Source organism: Alosa pseudoharengus, unplaced genomic scaffold (genome assembly GCF_046254945.1).
Source record: "Alosa pseudoharengus isolate Yale_2024_CS ecotype anadromous, Long Island Sound unplaced genomic scaffold, YU_APseudo_1.1 YU_APseudo_1.1_scf_21, whole genome shotgun sequence".
Lineage (NCBI taxonomy): Eukaryota > Metazoa > Chordata > Actinopteri > Clupeiformes > Clupeidae > Alosa > Alosa pseudoharengus.
This window is the reverse complement of record NW_027468674.1, coordinates 12,170,971-12,190,970: the sequence shown is the minus strand read 5'-3', so window position 1 is coordinate 12,190,970 and position 20,000 is coordinate 12,170,971. Positions and strand designations below refer to the sequence as shown.

The following is a 20,000-nucleotide window of genomic DNA, read 5'->3' as shown; positions in this document are numbered from 1 at the left end:
CCTACTATGTTGAGTCCCACATCTGTCTGCCAGTGCTTGCTCACGCCCCCCAGACTTATTCCAAGAAACTCAACCCACAGCCCCCCCCCCCCAAACACACACACACACACACACATCCAACCCCACTCCACACACACCCCCTAAACTTTCTCTCTTGTGCCCTGCTAAACTTCTGCTTGGGGGAGACGGGGCTTTTGGTGCAAACCAAAGAAAAGACCCCCTCAAAGAAATCAAAAACACGCACGCACACACACACACACACACACACACACGCACACACGCACACACACACACACACACACACACACACACACACACACACACACACACACACACAGATCCAGCTGCAGGAAAATATGGGTTGACATCAGGACTGAATCTCTGTCTGTATTGTATTGTGTGTGCGGATTGCTGCTTGTTTTAGAACATTATGTCCTATAGGGACAGACAGCTGGCTCTCTGCCATCTTACAGGCCCGCCTCTCTCACACACACACACACACACACACACACACCATCCCCACCGCCCCTCCGCTTGCAGACGAGGAGGGGAGGAGTGGCAGTGTCCCTCCTCAGACTGAGGTGCCCTTGTTGCCGTGGCGTCTCTGTTGATTGGCGGGCGACTGACGTCACTGCAACCTGTTTGTCAACACCTCATTTTTGTCGCTTCTGAAAGAAATGTGAGAGATCAGGAGCAGGAGGTGCATGCAGTGACAGTGTGCCGTTCATTTCATGTGTGTGTGTATGTGTGTGTGTGTGTGTGTGTGTCTCAGTGGGTGTGGGTGTACATGAGTGTGTTTGTGTGTGTGTGAGAGAGAGGGAGAGAGAGAGAGAGAGACGCTACAGTGGCAGCTGCTGCTACGGGTGATGCAACGACACTATCCAGAGTTTTGCATAAACAGCAGCATGTTGGTTAGAAACATGGAATGGAATGCCATGGAAACCAAACGCACAGGGGATTCACAGTCCTACTCCCTTCAGCCGAGGAGAGGAGAGGAGGAGAGGGGAGGAGATGAGAGGAGAGCAAAGGAGAGGAGGAGGAGGAGAGATGAGATGAGAGGAGGAGAGAGGAGAGGAGGAGAGAAGAGAGGAGGAGAGAAGGTGAAGACAGGAGAGAGAGAATGAAGAGGAGTGGGGATCAACTCAAAAGCGAGAGAGGGAGAGACAGGATTTGGGAAAGAGAGACAGAGACAGAGAAACCAATAGAGAGAGGTGTTTAACTGTATAGAGAGAGAGAGAAAGAGACTTCACTATTCCCTCTTGTCAGGCTGATGCCAGAAATGCCTTTTCCTCTCTGCAGTGTGTGCTGCCGGCGCTCTCTCTCTCTAAACGCAGGTTACGTTAGTACAAATCTGTCCCCGGGATGAGCTGAGTCATTGGAGGCCCGTTTCAGTCTGTTTTTTTACCCGTTTCCAAGGACATTTTTGGAACAGCTAAACGCCTGCTCTTTCCTCTCGACGTTTACATAAGATAAAATCCTACACAAACGCTGTCACTCACAAATGTCACCGGCAGCACAAGGCGTTCTGTGTGATGTACGAGTTAGAACTGGTTTGGTCGGTTTGGTTTGGTTTGGTGGGTTTTTTTTTGTCACTGATGTGCATTCGGAAAAGTCTTTCTTGTATACCAGTGACTTGAAGGAAGACTACCGTAGACTCACTTTATTTTATAGAAAACAAATGAGACAAAATAAATATGATTCACTGATGTTATGAACAATCTGAATCTTAAAGACACAGTATGTAATTCATTTATTGCAATAAATCATACCCGTCATATTATATCATCAGATTAAGGGAACATGTTAAACTGAAACACTGTTTCTCTCTCTCCGTGTGTGTGTGTGTGTGTGTGTGTGTGTGTGCGCAGGCTCTCCTCATCACTACCACCACCCCCCAGCCTCACTCTTCTCTCCAGATCCGATGATGCCTCTGTCCAAGCTGGCCCACCTGCAGCATTACCACATGTCCGGCCTCCTGGGAAACACCCACTTCCCTTTCCCTTACCCAATCGGCCACCTGGATGCCCCCAAAACCCCGCCCAGAGTCCCGCCCCCTGCCGTCCCGCTCCCCTTCTCCTCCCCTCCGCCACCGCCGGCTCCCAGCTCACCCGTGCCTCCCGTCCCAGAATCCCTTGGGGCGGTGGACGCCAGCCCCCTGTCCCCGCCGCCGACCCCGCTCCCCGTCGCCACGCCGACGATGTGGTCGCCGCAGCACCCGCACCCGCAGTCGCTCCTGTCGCTGGCCAACGTGCTGTCCATGGCGATGAGCATGGCGCACTCCTTCATGCCCGGCCCCACGCTGGCATCTCCCCTGGCACAGGCGCTGCCCGGCGCCCTGTCCGGCTTCCACCATCACCACCACCACCACCACCCCCACATGTCCTCTCAGATGGGGGGGTACCCGCACATGTACCCCCCGGCGTCCCTTTACCACACAGCCACGCCTGCCGACCCGGGGTACGGAACAGAGTACCACCACCACTATCTCCACGCCCACGATGCCCATGGTGGGTACGAGTCCATGCCAAGGGGGTACAGCCCCACCCCACCCCACTCGGTGTCCCCTACGCCCCCCGTAGGGCAGCACGGCTCCACTCCAGACCCCCCAACCACCACCACCCCTCTGTCCCCTCCGCAGAGGGGGTTCTACTGCCCCTCACCCCTCCCTCAGGAGACCCATCAGGTGCACGCGCACCCGTTGCCAGGGCCACCGCATCAGGGCCGATCAGGCTGCATCTCTCCTCTGGCTCTGTCATCCCCCTCGAGGACCAGTCCAGAGAGTACGGTAAGAAACAACTCACCCGGCCCAGTTACCAGGGACTGATAGAATAGAATAGAATAGAATAGAATAGAATAGAATAGCATAGCATAGCATAGCATAGCATAGAATAGAATAGAATAGAATGGAATGGAATACAATGGAATGGAGTAGAATTAAATGGAATAAAATGGAATAGAATACAATAGAATACAATAGGCTGTGTATAGTGTGTCAATGTATAGCAAGTCTTTGAATTAAGCTCCAGAGGTTAATTCTTAAGCTCAAGAATCATCTAGAGCTATCAGGCCTTAGAGTTAAAAGAGTCAGGGGAAGAGCTCATATTGGATCAGTGAACTTTAACATGCTTCCTTCATCTTTTTGCACTACGTTGCACTGAATAGGGTTAAATTAATCTACTCTCCAACCATTTGAAACATGGCAGCCAGCCATTATACTGTAGGTGTGACACTACGTCTCCCACTACACCTACCAGTCTAAATGAACTGGTACATGGTGGGACATGGCAGCTGGACATAACCATGCCCTTTTCAAAACGTATTACACTGAGTTCAGACAATTTAGCCGACTCCAGTCGAATTTGCTGCTGTCAGCGGATGTATAATTAAGTCCACCCAGCGGTCTGTCAGCAGTGTCTCAGAGAGACAGACCTCGTGTTCTCCTCTGGGGATGGTGGTTAGCTTGTACCGCTAACCCCGCCTTCATTACCTCAGCAAAATATAAAAAAGTTCATTTTAAAATATCCCCAAACCAAAGTGACAAGGAACACACGTTTGTTTATGTTTTGGTTTGACCCCACAGATGTCCTCGTCTAGCCTGCGATCCATGTCCCCGCTGGGGACGGCGGAACCATGCGGTCCATTGTCCGAGAGCAAAGCGTCGCCGGCATTCGACGGTAAGATGGGCCGAGTTTGGCGCACTGACTAATCCGAGGGCTGACTTCCAAAAGCATTACTACACCAATCTGAGCGCTAGAGAAGCTTGGCTAACCACTTACAGACATACATACACACACACACACACACACAAACATCCTGACACACACACTCTCACACACAAACACACACACACACACACACACACACACACAAACACACGTACACACACTCTTACACACATACACACACACAAACATCCTGACACACACACTCTCACACACACAAACACACACAATGAGAGCCTTCTTTCTTCCTTACGCAACGTTGTTTTATTATGTATGGGTTCTAAATTAGCCCCTGATGAGTTGGCGAGGGCCAGGTTGGCACACCTCCCTCAGCGGGTGGGTTTGGGACATGCCCGCGCTCACACTTAGGCCGACACTGATGCAGACACCTACACACACACACCTACACACACACACATACACACACACACACACAAGCACACCTCCACACTCGCACACACCTACACACATGCACACTCACACACCACAACTATTACTGATGAGGACATTATGGGGTTTGTCTGTGGAGCCATTGCATAACTCTGTGGTTGGCTATAATACTTGTGAAGATAGATGGCTGAGGATGTGAATGCATGCGGCGCGCGTGTGTGTGTGTGTGTGTGTGTGTGTGTGTGTGTGTGTGTGTGTGTGAATGCGGACTAACAGCTAACAGCAGCACAGGCCCGATGCGAGTGTGTGTTTACACCAGAAACACACGCAAGCAGATGCGGGCCACCGGGGGCGAAACACACACAGCACAACATCCCTCTTAATATAGCTAAGCTAACGGGTTATAAATTGAAACAGCCAGGCATGAGTGAATATCTTCTGAGAGTTATCCTAGCGCTCAGAGTTATCCTAGCGCTCAGCAATCTCTTATGTTATTGTTAGCACTATTGGCTAAAGCTATCAGTCTAAATACTTGTGGTTATTACATGTGGTTTATGTGCTGCCTGCTAATGTGAAGATGCTATATAATTGCTATATATGCTATATAATTGTGTGTAATAAAGTCTCTGTCTGTCTCTTCTCTCTCCAGCAGAGCCAAAGCCAACTGTCACAGTGGGACGTTTCCAGGTCTCACCCAGTAAGGAGTTGCCTTTGAAAACCACACCCATGCCCACACCCACTGCTTGTCCAATCACATCTACTGTTGACCAAACCCCGCCCCGCCCCCAGTGTAACCCCGCCCCCCGAAATGAGGCACAAGGGTGTGCGAGGACACACCCATCACCTCTCAGCGCCGGCCACAACCAGCACACATCGACGGCGGGGTCACCCCAAAACCAGGAGCACCTCACAGGGTCTCCCCTTCTCCAGAACCTTCTAACAGGGTACCCCCAGAGCCAGGGGAGTAGAGCAACAGATCCTCCCCAGGATGAGCACCTCTTGGTGGGCAGCAGCAGTGACCAGCCAGCCTCTCTGCCTCTGGATCAAAGTCAGATCCTTCTGGAGACCAAAGATGATGATGAGGATGATGATGAGGATGAGGATGATGATAACGATGAAGAGGAGGGTGATGGTGAAGAGGAGCAAGATGAGGAGGAGGAAGAGCAGGAGCGTCGGCGGCGGAGGAAGAGGGGCCGTCGGCCAGACCTGACCCTAAGCCTGCTGGGGACATCGGTGGACAGCAGCTTCGACGGCGAGGGGGGGCGTCTGTGGGAGGACATGGGGTCCGCAAGCCCCCAGTACCCCGCACCTCTGCATCACCTGTGGATGAGCTACCTGCGTAACTCCTCCTACCTGAGCAGCGACGAATCAGAGAGCGAGGTGGAGGGAGTCTGGGAGGAGCTTCAGGAGCTCAGAGAGAAGTGAGTGGATCAAATATGAATGTAATGAATGTACATACAACCATAACTGTAAATATGAATGTAAACACAACCATAAATGTAAACATGAATATAAACAATGCTTGTTTGGACCTTTGTTGTTTTGGACTCGTGATCTTTGTTGTTTTAGACTTGTGAAAAATCTCACTTTCTTTGGGTAAAGGCAACTGTCATGAGTTCTTTTCCGGTTCCCTGCCTTTGTGAAATACCTTGTAACATGGAGTGTTAGATTATTTCTATTAAATGTTAATGTTAACAAATGTCTCTCTTTCCACTTCTTTCTCCCTTTCCTCTCCCCTGTGCCTGTGTCCAACCCCCTCCTGCTGCCTCTCTATCATTCTCTCTCTTTCTCCTTGTATCCCCCCCTCTCTCTCTCTCTCTCTCTCTCTCTCCTTCCTTTTCCCTATCAGACACATGGGTGAGGTGCAGTCCCTGCAGTCGTCTCAGAAGCGGGAGATCGAGGAGCTGTATGAGCGGATGGGGAAGGTGCCCCCTCCCGGGATCGTCTCGCCGGCCGCCATGTTGTCCAGTCGCCAGTGGCGCCTCTCCAAAGGGGGCGGCTACCCGCCCTCACGACGCAATAGCCTCCAGAGGCTGGACATCCTGCCACTGTCAGGTAGAGAGAGAGACACACACACACACACACACACATGCACGCACACATACACACACACCCACACACATGCACGCACACACCCATACAAATGTTTTCCTAATACAGCTCATTAAATCACTTGAAATGCCACACATATATAAGTTACTGACTACTACTACTTGAAGTAAACTGACATATTCTGAAGTCATGGCGAGAGGATATTATGTTTATATCATCTGATTGATGTTTCCATCTTGGCTTTAATAAAAATAATAATAATAATAATAATACATTTTATTTGTAGAGCACTTTATCATGTACTCAAAGCACTGAACATTGTAGGGTACACAAGGGAGACAATCAGGATTGTGAGTAAAAGGAAAGAAAGTAGAATAAAATAATAAATAAAAATTAGGAGTCCCACAAAAAGGGTACAGGCAGTCGCAAGTGTGGATGGAAACAGACATATGCCAGTACAATTAAAAAGTGATTGTTTGACATGTCAGTGTTGACCTGTGTATCTGTTTCCTGATTGGTTGCCCAGTAGATATTCACCTGTGTGTCTCTCCTGTGATTGGTGTATAGGCATGGTCAGGAAGAGCTCTCTGAGCGGCAGCAGCACAAGCAGCACCACCACCACAAGTGGCAGCGGCGGCAGTCGAAGCTCGTCCCAGGAGCGCCCTGGCAAGGCCGTGACCTTTGCCCCCGACTTCACCCGCATGGTGAGCAGCTCTGCCTCCACCGCCTCCAGCCCTGTCAAGCAGGAGATCTGACACCTGTGTGTGTGCCTCAGTCACTGGGCTGTGTGAGCTCAACAGTTCTGCTTTTGTTTTCTCTCCCCCCCCCCCTCTCCTCCCTTCTTCTCTCCTCTCCTCCCTTCTTCTCTCCTCACTTTCTTTATACTGTCTCCAGTAAGAGCGGAGCCTCATGCACAATTAGAATGGACTACCTCAGCATCCAGAGCATCCGCACTCCCATGAGTCTGTGCACCAGCGCTGGAGGAAGTGATGTCATACCTACGTAGGATGAAGTGGTATCCACAGCAATGCTTTTGTGTTTTATTTTTTATTTTATTATCGTTTTTTTTTGTCTCGTTCTCCTCTGGACCAGTCGCCCTCACTGCTACAGATGGACGCTTGTCAAGTCCAACTCAAGCCCAAGCCCCTCCCCCTCTCCTTGTGGCATGTCTCACACACATGAAGTATGAAGTTAATGGAGGACCCAAAGAGTTCAGAGGTCAACCAGAGGATAAACCATGCAATGCAATCATGTGCTTGAGCTGCACACGAAGGCCTGGATGTAGTCAATTCTGCAGAAAGAATAGCTCTAGAAAGGGCTTTACTTCACAAACCAAACATTCTTCCAAAAACAGAGGCAGTCCTGTGAGTGTGTGTGTTTGTGTGTGTGTGTGTGTGTGTGTGTGTGTGTGTTTCTCCTGCGATCTCCTACTAAGTTGTTGGGAGATAGAGAGAATGTGTATCTTCCTAAGGCTCTCGACATTGTTCAAGGTCTCCTGTAGTTTCTTTGCACTTTCAAGCCTGTGAATAATGATGTTCAATGATCAGGCATGTTTCATTCTATGTGTCATTGTGTGTGTGTGTGTGAGAGAGAGAGAGAGAGAGAGAGAGAGAGAGAGAGAGAGAGAGAGAGAGAGAAGACAAAGGGAGAAAACCTAGTCTATCATCCGATAACAATCATTCGTACTTTTACTGTTTTGCTTATAGTTTTGCTGTAGAATCAGTGAATGAATCCAACAGCAAAGAAGTGATATTCGATCAACCGCATACTGGTGTATATTTGAGATGGGTGTTGCTTGTAGAAGTCATATATACAAGGAGTAAGCATCCAGATATCATGTTTCTTTCGTCTTCTTGAGACATATATTCTATTTTGATTAATGTCATTGTTATTTTTTGCATAGTGCAAAGTTGATGAATGATTACATTGTTCATAAATGTACATATTTCTTACCGCATGACATATAAATAGAGGCACTATTTGCAAGGTCACTGACCTTCTGTGACTGTTTCAACAGTGCTTACTTTGCAATCTGAAAGTAATTTTTCGATCAAATCTTTTCAATACAAAAGTAGGAAATTGTCTTCAGTATTAATATATGGAAAACAAATGTCATAACTGCTTACCATATTGCACATGCTTAGAAGAGAATGATTACATCCAGATGTGCAATCAATATTCAAAAATAATGGATCAATTGGAGAAACCATGCACCTTCGCACTTTGGGATGAATCAACTGCCTTTCCACCAGAAAATCAGCATGGTTAATGTCTGACACAGCTAAAGAATGAGATGGGGTATGTTGAATAGATGCAGGGGTAACCATCTTTGTGTAGAGAGTCTGCTTTTGTCTTCAAAGAGAAGATTCTGAACCCTCAGAAACAACTCTGATTGGCTATGGATCAGGAATCTTGAATCTGGAATTAGCGTCTATGGGTAGAGAACATGTGCAGTATCCCTCAAGACAGGAGTGACCATCACTCGTTCTTTAAAACAATCTCATCTTCAGTCTTCTTCTGATTTACAAGATTTTACAGTTACATACGCAGTGTCACTTTGAGCCTTTCATATCTATGGGTCATTGTGACTCCTTTCTGACTGCAAGCATCTAATGCATAGGTATTTGTAAAGTATTTCTTAATACTATCAAAAGGGGCTAAATAATCTGTATTATGCTGAAAATAATTTGTTTATCCGGCCTTGGTGACAAGCTCAGAGACAGTAAACTAAAATGTGTTCTGATTCACAGTAAATTTTCAGTTAAGGATGATTTTTGCCTGGTGTGCTGCCGGCTGTAGCTGTATAGAAGTTATTGTGTTGACTAGGGATGCACCGATATCGATGTGTAAAATAACCTTTAGTACAGTGGAAACAAAAACATTTGTTAAAAAAAAAATCAGGTCTTTCAAGTCTCCAAAGCACATTTACCTAGTGCAGAATTGATGGAACATGACTGATAAACATCAGCCACTGCCAATGGTAATTGTCATAAATTTGCCGATATCAGTCAACAGGGCCGATGTTGGCCGATATATTGATGCATCCCTAGTTTTGACTTTCCTGTTTGAAGTTGCTTTCAGGACACATTGCACCTTTGCAAGACAGAATCCCCGGAGTTGAGCCACACACACACACACACACACACACACACCAAAACACTGTGGACTAGATAGATGACAGGTAACTCTAGACCGAGTTGGGGCCTGGTACATGACAAATCTGCTCCACATCAGTTGCATTCTGCATTGCCTGGTTGTGTACAGTAGCTTGTCTGAATGTAATATCCAAAGACAACAACAATAATGAGTCGGATGTATTGCAAAGCTGTGAATCTTCAATAATTGCCTTGTGAAACGCACACACTGAGAAATACTTTAAAGATTGTATTCATAGCAGACGAAGATTATATATATATTATATATTTTTAGAGCAAAAATGTGATGGGAATATTAGCGTATGATTGGTGATTGTGATGCTTTTGATTGCAAAGCTGCTAGCAATATTGTCACGCTAACTCTGTGCCTTTCCTCATTTTTGAATACTTAGTAACTCTTAATATTTGTACAGATAATAAACATTTGAGTTCAAGAATGAGCGTTATGTCTTTTGTGATTGTTCTGGAAATCGATTCTTGACAATAATCTATGCTGCTACAATACAAAAGTGAAACTGCAAAGAACAATGACACTGTATAATTTATTCTTGAAAAATCAGGTTTGCCAGTCTTACAACATTATCTTACCATTTAATTACAATTACCACAGTCAGTGTTGTATGATATTTTCATTAACATCCTGTTGAGGATGTGACTTAATTCCCACTTTAGTATGTTCCATTGCCCGTCATTAAACAAGCACTTGATGGTAGTGTGAGCAATGAAAGAAAATGAAACACATGAACACAGTTTCTATTATGTACACAGACATAAAGACATTACCCCCTCCCTCCTTATCAGACATGTTAGAAGTCCTCGAAGCAGGCAAAGACTGCAGAAATAAGAAGGCTGACAGACTTGCAAAATGTTGACTTCTTGCGCCCCCTAGTGTCAATTTGGTAGAACAAACTGTCAGCAGAGGGTAAAAAAACATGTCCGTCCCCTTCAGTCCAAAAAGTCAGTGCAAACAAGTGTCCAAGCTTGAGGACACGCCAGACGAAGCCCGTTGGTACACATATCCTTTCTCAATTGGCCCCCGTTTTTGCTCCTTGCGATCTGATAAATTTGGCCTCCTCATCAATTTCGTCCATGATCTTCTCCTGTTTCACCGCGTAGATCGTGTAGGCATCTGATAACGTTTAGTTAAAGTGACTCAGCATCATCATGACACAAATTACGTTAGTCTGTAAGCGAATGTAATGCCACTGTCAAACTCTTGTAAGACATATATACAACAGAAAGGATTTATATTTAATGGTTGTCCCACATCTTTCATTATAGCCTAATCCATCTCAACAAATAGAACGTGACAGAGGAACTTATTCCATAGATGTGCCCTGGTCCAAGGCTGCCATTTGGTAACCTGTCCCTTTTGTTATTCTTTAACTGTCGTATGTCGAACGACTATGTTAACCATAGACTGTATATATAGAACGTTAACAGCAAAATAAGGTAACTACTACTGTTCTTGCACAGAACCACATAGTGACATGACATTAGCTCACTGGCTAACAGCTAGCAAAGTTCCAAGTGTCCTTTTTACCTAAAACTGATCGCTTTATATCAGCTAAGCAGATAGGCCTACCTGAAAGAAGTCTTCATGCCATACTATTACAATAAAAATAAATCAAGGTGTCAAAGACTGTTACGTATCCCCGCATAACCTTGTATAACACCACTCAGCTAACGTTATCTGAGTTGAGAAGGGAAAGGATACAGATGCCCGTCACCATAGCGGCAATTGCAAGGCCCGTGGCCATATTTCGACCCCGTAGCTTCTGTGATCTCTTCTTCCACTGTTCGATTTCCACTTGCTGGATAAACTGCAACTGCTCACGCGTCAAACTCTCCTTTGCTGGGTCAATTCTCTTGGCAAATTCAGCGTCCGAGCCCCCTTTACTGCCTTGATCAGCCATGTTTCACGTTGTGCAAGTATGCAAGTGGATGACGGGAAGGTCGAACGTCAACATACACCTACGTTGCGCGGATATAACAAAGGTGTAACCGGGAGAGTGTTATGAAAAAAGCGCATCCATATGACACGCCGATCGGTTTCATTCCGCATGCGCAATAGTTCAGTGGAACGGTTGTTTCGGGTTGTGTGGATAGTGCGCCATCTGGCGTGTAGGATATTGAAACGTCTATTCATTATTGTATGTTTTTATTTATTTATTTTTTTAGTAGGCCTAGGTAAAATTGGAGGGTCCTTGGCCTATTCTCATTTGTCTTTTTACAGGGGCGTAGCAAGCATGGGGAATGTGGGTGTTATAGCGTACACTTTTGCTGGAACACGATTATATCCTCCACACTTTTTGTCAGATTAAAACGAAAGTAAAATGTGGAAATAAACGCTCTAGTAAAGAGTTGGAACCATATCTACCGTAACGCACACACAGAGAGACACAAATAGGTCTGTTGATTTTATTTAACTGTCATCCAGCCAATCACATCAAGTTAGCGTCTGTCACCTTTTGGGCTGTATTTTGGGCGACCAGCGCATGGCGTAGCCTAATACTCGTTATTCAGGTATTATTGAATTCGGTATTTTGCACGTTTATTTTTTAAGCATTGCGTCCAGGGGTGTGGCAATTAACAACCTAGGGAGGGACCTAGCGCGTTGTCTAAAAATCGCTATCATACACCACCTAAACCTGGTCAGAAGTCAATGGCGAGTTGTTCATATGCTATTTTAAGAGCGCATGTCAACAATCATATTGGCAGGTGCACGCACCATACTTCTATCAATCATGAACGCACACCAGCGCATGTCCATGCAAAGCATTACAAATTGCACATTACAATGGGAAACATAATTAGAATAAAGATATTACGAAATACTGTACATCTCATAATGAGTAGTTATTCACCATCATTTGCAAACTGGTAATGACGGTTAAAAGTGATTAGGGGAGAGGCAAGAGACACGTATGGAGCACAGCTGAAAACGCACTGTCAAGAGATATAAGCAACTCCTCTGCAGGATAAATGTTGTTTTATTCAGTCATTTGAGCAACATTAGGGTAAGTGTTGCTTTTTCCAGCCTGCTGACGTACTTTCAAATGATGTGACGCAATAAGCTAGTTCAGAGTGTAAACAGGTTGCTGAACAATGCAGGTTCATATCAACAATGGACAGGAACTATCAGGCATTCAGAGTACATTGTAGTCTTTTTGGTTTTGAGCACAGGTACAACTGTTTTGAGGCAATTATTTAGCAGTTTTGCAGAGGTTGCCAGAGGTTTTGTGAATGTAGTTTGAGATTTGGGGTTTGTGTTTTGAGAAAAGGGTGGAAGGTTTCAAAAATGTGTTATAGCAATTGTGAAAAACTGTATTCAAATCCTTCATCACTACACTGACTGCTGAATTGAGTGCTTGAGAGCAACAGATTTTCCCTGCCTACGAGCACTTAGGAGAGGTAATTGAGTATGTCAATTTTTTTAAACTTTTTACTTTTACTACAGTACATTTGTTGGCCAAATATCTAACATTTTACTCCACTAAATTTTGTGACAGCTGAAGTACAGCTGAAGTTCCTTTTGGAAAAAAGACTGTCCAAATACTGTACATGTGTACTTACATGTGTATTTTCTATTACTGTAAGTGAGCTAGGCTTTAAATAACGGTGTTGCCTAACCATTGTTATATCCACTATTTACTGTACTTTGTTAACCCCTTTTTTCACAATATTGATGTTACCATAACTAGCCTCATGACGTCATCGAGCAAATGATGATAGACAATGATAGATAGAAATAGGCTATGATAGACAATCTGACACTATCAAACACAAAAGGGAACGTCTTGATTTGGTCCAAAAGTGTAAAGCATTTAACAAAGCAAAAAGTGGTTACTTTGAAGTATCTAAGATCACATTAGTTTGTTTTTAGTTCTTTCTACATACAACAATTCTCAGTTGATTTTGTCCTTGAATGAATGCCTATGTCTGAGCCAGTGGTGGACGAAGTACACAAGACCTGTATGTGAGTGAAAGTAGATACACATGGTTTTACATTCTCACTTGAGTGGAAGTACAAAAGTACTTGCCTTCAAATGTACTTAAGTACCGAAAGTCCTGAAATGTATTATGACCAGTGGAAAGTAGAGTACTGAAAATCTATACTCAAGTAAAAGTACAATTACTCCCTTAAAAATGTACTTAAGTAAAAGTAAAAAAGTATGCTGTTAATAAAGTACTCAAATTGACATACTCAATTAAACTGCCCAACCCCAACACAAGCAAAGTAATTTGACAGTAGTCAGTTATTTTCTTTCTTTGGAAGTTATTTCTGTGTCTTTTGCAAAATCAGCTTCCCTGAAACTCCATGTGCATCTTGTGGTATTGTATTTTGCTTCCTTTTTTCTTGTTAGCTGTAAAATGTATTCACAACAGCAAATCATTTGGGGGAAAAATAACTATTTTTGGTTTCAGTATTGCTTACATGTTTAGGCCTACTGTGTATTTCAACTTCTCTCTGTAGAAGGCTTTCACTCTTGTATGGAAATATACACAAGCCCATGAATGACAGAAGAGCTTTAGGTTTTGAACACAGTGTGTAGATGATGTATCAAAAATGTCATATTATGACAAAAGTGTTTAAAATGTGAGGCAAATGTTTTCTTTAGAGATGTGTTTATGACATTTTGAATGTTGTGTGTCATTTTGCTGGAGATCTGAGGTATTTTGCTTTCGGAGTTTCAAAAAATGTGTGTAAACAGTTGTAAAACACTGTAATACCTATTCATTGAAACCCTTTTAAGGTGTGCTGAAAAATATTCAGCGCGCTCTATGCTCTATGCACGCGCATTACCTATAACCCTGGGGGCTAAGCCCCCCCCCCCTTTTTTTTTCAATCATAGGGATGTCCCTGTTTTTCCCCCTGAAGCATTTCCTTGTTGACTGACTAGTATATATATGATGCCTATCTAACACCCTCACTACTTCACTTACTGAGACTTGACAATACATCTTGCTTTCTCAAGGTATGAAACTATTTAATGTTGGTTTGATTTTAAATGCTTTAAAATGCACAAATGACAAGTGCTAACTAACATGCATTTTTTCTGTTACTATGTATACTGATATTACACTCCCTCACCACTGGAAATTAGCTTTTTGACAGGTCTGTACAGTGAAACATGGCTTCTGCAGCTGCTGCAGGCGTGGCCACAGTTACCACTATGCTGCCTGATATCATAGAGAGCATTATGATCGCCTCAGGCCGCAAACTCATCATTGAGCTGACCAACTGAACAGAATCTGCTCTTTCTTGTCCTCGGTGAGTTCCTCATGACTTTATTATATTAGCTGTGTCTTAAGATGATTGCTGTCCACATCTTGTTTAAGAGAGAGGATAACCCTAATGTTTTGCTGTAAGTATGTAGTCCAGCTACATGTAGAATTTTTGTTGGTTTGTCTGTTACTTTTTAAATGATAGTAAATAAATCACAAACAAAATTGAATGTGTTAATATGGCTCTGTGTGCCTTAGCTTACTGTCTGCTACCCAAACACCATGTCCATTATCCCTTAATAAGCCATAAAACAGCCAAAAGAGCACTGAGCGATGCATGTTTATTTCTATTTACTCATGTGGACTGACAGTGACCAACACATTTTTCGATTTCTCTGCTTTTCTTTTAGGGTTTACATGTCGATAGGACAAGTCTTGGATCCTCCACCACCAACAATCCCTGCAAAGAAAAATGCTGCTTTTTCCTTCTGCAAGTATGCATCAGCATTGAAAGGGGTAACTGGTGTCATCACCTATGATGTGGCTAAAGACACCCAAAAAGCATGTTGTCTTGCCATCATGTTCTCTGTCCCTTACAGTATGGACCTGTATTCAAATTAATTTGTCATTGGTATTTATAGCTCTGACACAGTCTGTGATGTGAATCTGTTCAACAGTATGAGTAATCAGAATGATTGTAGATGCATAAAGCAGACAGCTAATGGCAGTGAGCTTATTTTCGCACATTCTCAGTACTTAATCAAGGGAACAATGTCACAGACACCTAATGCCACCATGAAAGTAGAGATCCACGAAGGCTAACCTTTAAGACATTAGGTTACGACAAGGTTAAACATCAGAGTGAGATGAAATCATTAAGATAAATCTGAAATTTCCAAAAATGATTTGTTGCTGATTTTTCTTTTTCTTTTTTTGGATCCAAGATTTTAACTGTGAGAACTATCAACTGTGCTGGGGTGTTTGTGTTGTGCTTTTAGAAATCGTTCATAACAGGGATTCAGAAAACCTGAGTTTTTAGACGATTGTAAACCCTGTAATCCATATAATTTGGCAGCTTCTGTATTTTACAATACAGACTGACCAGCTATTGTTTTTTTTTAATCACAGTTTCTTACATTGATACAACTGAACCATTCAGAACAGCAGAATTGTTTAGAATTGTTGTACAAGAGATAATGTCAAAAATAGATTTTCTATTAAAAGTTAGATTACAATTGTATGTGTTGTGATCATTATTTTTAAATACCAACGCCTGTCATAATCGATTGCTGTTAATAAACTTTCTGTATCACTCCCTGATGTTTTGTGGCTTGCAGTAAAATAAACAGCAAATGCAAAAGGAGCTTATTTTAATTAATTGTGTGTGTGCATAGCAGGCAAATGAAATGGATTACCACGCTCATCTTTACAGTATGTTCATACATTTGTGAGTAAATATCTCTGCAAGCAGGGATGGGCAAAAATACATCAAAATGGATTTCAAAATAAAATATTGAATACCCTAATTTTAAGTGTATCAAACTAAACTACAAAATACAGTAGCCACGCCATGTATCACAATACAATACTGTATTTTTTGAAAATACTAAAAATGCTCTTTATAGGGAGCATTTAATCACTTTGCAAACCTTCCAAATTCACCCCAGGACTCTAATGAAGATGTGACTACACATTGAAACGTTAGTGATGTTTTGCACCTTTAAGTCAATAAAAAAAAAAAAATTAAGAAGACATCTGAGTTGCACCGGCGTCCCTCTCCTTCTCTTCCATATTCACAATTGCTAAAACACTAAACTCCATTCTTTGAACCAAATGCTCAGTTACCTGAACACATTTCTTCAATCAATCACCCTTTTGGCAAAACCTTAAACAGTTTTCACATATAAAACACAATGAATTTGCAGATCTCATATATTGCAAAAGTGGCAAAAGGTAAACACAAAGTAAGCAGAAATGTCATACGTTAAACCAGTGGCTCTCAAACTATCAAGCCCCACCTGACCCCATCAGCCCAGCGAAATGGTAACGTTAAAATATTATTTTCGCATTTTGTTAGATTAGTTAGATTTCCTGTCTAGATCTGCTAGATCTGATGATGTTTTATTTCCTATGTTGGTGTGTGGCTATTTTGTTTTAGAATCTCTGATCTTCCTTGTCAAAAAAGAAAGGCATTATTAAAGACAAAAACAACTAATTTCCTCCTGTTCATCACGCCCCAACTGTCAAGTCTTTCTTCGCCACTAGTAATAGACATGAAATAAATAAAACAAAAATAAATAAATAAAATGTCTCTATTCCCCACTTGTGAAATGCACTAACTACACTTTGAGAGCCACTGCGTTAAACACAACTCAAAATTGATCACACTTGTTTCAAATGATGTGACGCAATAAGCTAGTTCAGAGTGTAAACAGGTTGCTGAACAATGCAGGTTTATATCAACAATGGACAGGAACTATCAGTGAGGCATTCAGAGTACATTGTAGTCTTTTTGGTTTTGAGCACAGGTACAACTGTTTTGAGGGAATTATTTAGCAGTTTTGCAGAGGTTGTCAGAGGCTTTGTGAATGTAGTTTGAAATTTGTGTTTACAGTTTTGAGAAAAGGGTGGAAGGTTTTAAAAAAATGAATTATAGCAATTGTGAAAAACTGTAATCAAATCCTTTATCACTACACTGACAGCTGAATTGAGTGTTTGAGAGCAACAGATTTTCTCTGCCTATATGCGAGCACTTTGGAGAGGTAAGTGCTCCTGGCAGATTAATTGCCACAAGGTGGCGCTATAATAAAGGTAATTACCCCTTCAGTTCCTGTACCCCTCCCACCACCACCACCTCCCCGATGCCTCTGGTCTCATATAGACTCAACTAAGCTTTTGTCTCATATAGACTCAACTAAGCTTTTGTCTCATATAGACTCAACTAAGCTTTTGTCTCATATAGACTCAACTAAGCTTTTGTCTTAGCCTTAATGAAAACATACACAACACTATGTTCCAGTGTTACTATGGGGATAGCAATGTCAACTTTAAAACATTTTAATCCCTTTCGCATTAGACTACTCTATGATAATGCACTGAAATCCTACACAATAGGGGTCCACAATGCAAAACTCGAATGGCCGTGACCAGATCCAACTTGACTTGAAGAGATGACCAATCGACCCCAACCATGTTTTCCCGTGTCCCTGAATGAATTCACATGCAGGTGTCAGAGGGGCTGTGAATGAGGCACATGACCATGCAGTAATCTCAGTCGAAGCTGTTTTCTTTTCCTGTGACAGACACACTAACACACACAAAGACACACACACACACACACACACACACACACACACACAATCACACAGACACACACACAAAGACACACATACAAACACACATATACTGTATACAAACACATACATACACACAATCACACAGACATACACACAAACATACTGTATACACACACACACACACACACACACACACACACACACACACAGAGCGAGACAGAGACAGAAAGAGAACTTTTATGTCCCTCATCCTGTTTGTGGTTGTTAGAAGGTGACGGTCACAGTGTCTTGCTAAGACAGCCCATGACTACATGACTACTAATGCCGTGTCTGCATTTTATTAAGCTGGAATTACCGCCATAAGTGTTTGACATTGTGACTGTGGTGTGTGTGTGTGTGTGTGTGTGTGTGTGTAGGCAATATGAGTGATGACACTCTTCTTGTGCTGTGTGTGTGTTTGTGTAGTAGGCAATATGAGTGTGTATGACACTGTTATTGTGCTGTGGCTGTGTGTGTGTTTGTGTAGTACGCAATATGAGTATATATGACACTGTTATTGTGCTGTGTGTGTTTGTGTGTGTGTGTGTGTTATTGTGCGTGTGTGTATGTAGGCAATATGAGTGTGTATGACACTGTTATTGTGCTGTGTGTGTGTGTGTGTGTGTGTGTGTGTGTGTGTTTGCGTAGGCAATATGAGTGTGTATGTCTGCATCAGTGGCTTTTGGATGACCTGAGAGTGTGTTGGTGTCATCACCTATGTCTGTGTTTGTTCTCCTTGTGTTCATAACAGTGATTGTATGTGCTGACCTGTGCACATGGGCACGTGGACCTAGACACGGTATGGGTGCTGTAGCCAGTTGTGCCACAGCGCCCCCTGTTGGTCTTGTTTGACCTGTGGAGGTAAGTGTATGTGCAACCACTTCAGGCTGTGGTCTCGATGCTGGCTGCCCTACTCTGCCTGTGACGGTGGAGGCCGGTCAGCCAGTGGGTCAGTCAGTGCCTACACACACACACACACACACACACACACACACACACACACACACACACACACACACACACACACACACACACACACACACACACACACACACACACACAGACACACACACACACACAGTATCATACACACTCATAGCCTACACACACACACACACACACACACACACAGTGTCATACACACTCATAGTACACACACACACACAGTGTCATACACACGCATAGCCTACACACACACACAGTGTCAAACACACTCATAGCCTACACACACACACACAGTGTCATACACATTCATAGCCTACACACACACGCACAGTGTAATACACACTCATAGCCTACACACACACACACACACACACACACAGTGTCATACACGCTCATAGCCTACACACACACACATCATAATCACAGTGGCCGTGGTTCTGGTGGGCCCCCCTATCCCACACCCCCCCCCAGCACTCGGCCACTGGGCCCCTGCAACAGGCCGGCGCGGGGCAGATACACACACACACACACACACACACACACACACACACACAGTATCATACACACTCATAGCCTACACACACACACACACACACACACACACAGTGTCATACACACTCATAGTACACACACACACACAGTGTCATACACACGCATAGCCTACACACACACACAGTGTCAAACACACTCATCGCCTACACACACACACACAGTGTCATACACATTCATAGCCTACACACACACGCACAGTGTAATACACACTCATAGCCTACACACACACACACACACACACACACAGTGTCATACACGCTCATAGCCTACACACACACACATCATAATCACAGTGGCCGTGGTTCTGGTGGGCCCCCCTATCCCACACCCCCCCCCAGCACTCGGCCACTGGGCCCCTGCAACAGGCCGGCACGGGGCAGATACACACACACACACACACACACACACACACACACACACACACACACACACACACACACACACACACACCCAGCGCTCGGCCACTGGGCCCCTGCAACAGGCCGGCGCGGGGCAGATACACACACACACACACACACACACACACACACACACACACACACACACACACACACACACACACACACCCAGCGCTCGGCCACTGGGCCCCTGCAACAGGCCGGCGCGGGGCAGATTCCACA

General features: G+C 44.0%; 2 protein-coding genes and 1 long non-coding RNA gene across 4 annotated transcripts in view; 2 read left to right on the top strand and 1 right to left on the bottom strand.

Annotated features, from left to right (window-relative positions):
• wnk4a (WNK lysine deficient protein kinase 4a) overlaps window positions 1–9,756 on the top strand; it is a 63,994-nt gene extending 54,238 nt beyond the window's left edge. The window contains exons 15-20 of one of the 2 annotated variants that reach the window (XM_076297896.1): window positions 1,869–2,785; window positions 3,581–3,674; window positions 4,765–5,533; window positions 5,962–6,167; window positions 6,732–6,868; window positions 7,059–9,756. In XM_076297896.1, coding sequence (XP_076154011.1) covers window positions 1,869–2,785; window positions 3,581–3,674; window positions 4,765–5,533; window positions 5,962–6,167; window positions 6,732–6,868; window positions 7,059–7,061 — 2,126 coding nt within the window. In that variant the 3' untranslated portion in view covers window positions 7,062–9,756. Of the gene's footprint in view, window positions 1–1,868; window positions 2,786–3,580; window positions 3,675–4,761; window positions 5,534–5,961; window positions 6,168–6,731; window positions 6,869–7,058 lie in introns of both variants that reach the window. The other variant, XM_076297895.1, reaches the window with a different exon arrangement.
• Window positions 9,757–9,847: 91 nt separating this feature from the next.
• On the bottom strand, window positions 9,848–11,271 carry coa3a (cytochrome C oxidase assembly factor 3a). Its single transcript, XM_076297897.1, has 2 exons — window positions 11,037–11,271; window positions 9,848–10,448 (listed from the first exon to the last, which is right to left on the bottom strand). Exons 1-2 carry the CDS (start codon window positions 11,233–11,235, stop codon window positions 10,345–10,347), a joined length of 303 nt encoding a protein of 100 aa, XP_076154012.1. The 5' UTR covers window positions 11,236–11,271; the 3' UTR covers window positions 9,848–10,344.
• A 3,000-nt stretch (window positions 11,272–14,271) lies between these two features.
• Window positions 14,272–15,893, top strand: LOC143138426 (uncharacterized). The gene is made up of 3 exons (XR_012990204.1): window positions 14,272–14,298; window positions 14,428–14,594; window positions 14,959–15,893. It is a non-coding gene; the product is annotated as an uncharacterized LOC143138426 (long non-coding RNA).
• Window positions 15,894–20,000: the final 4,107 nt, after the last annotated feature.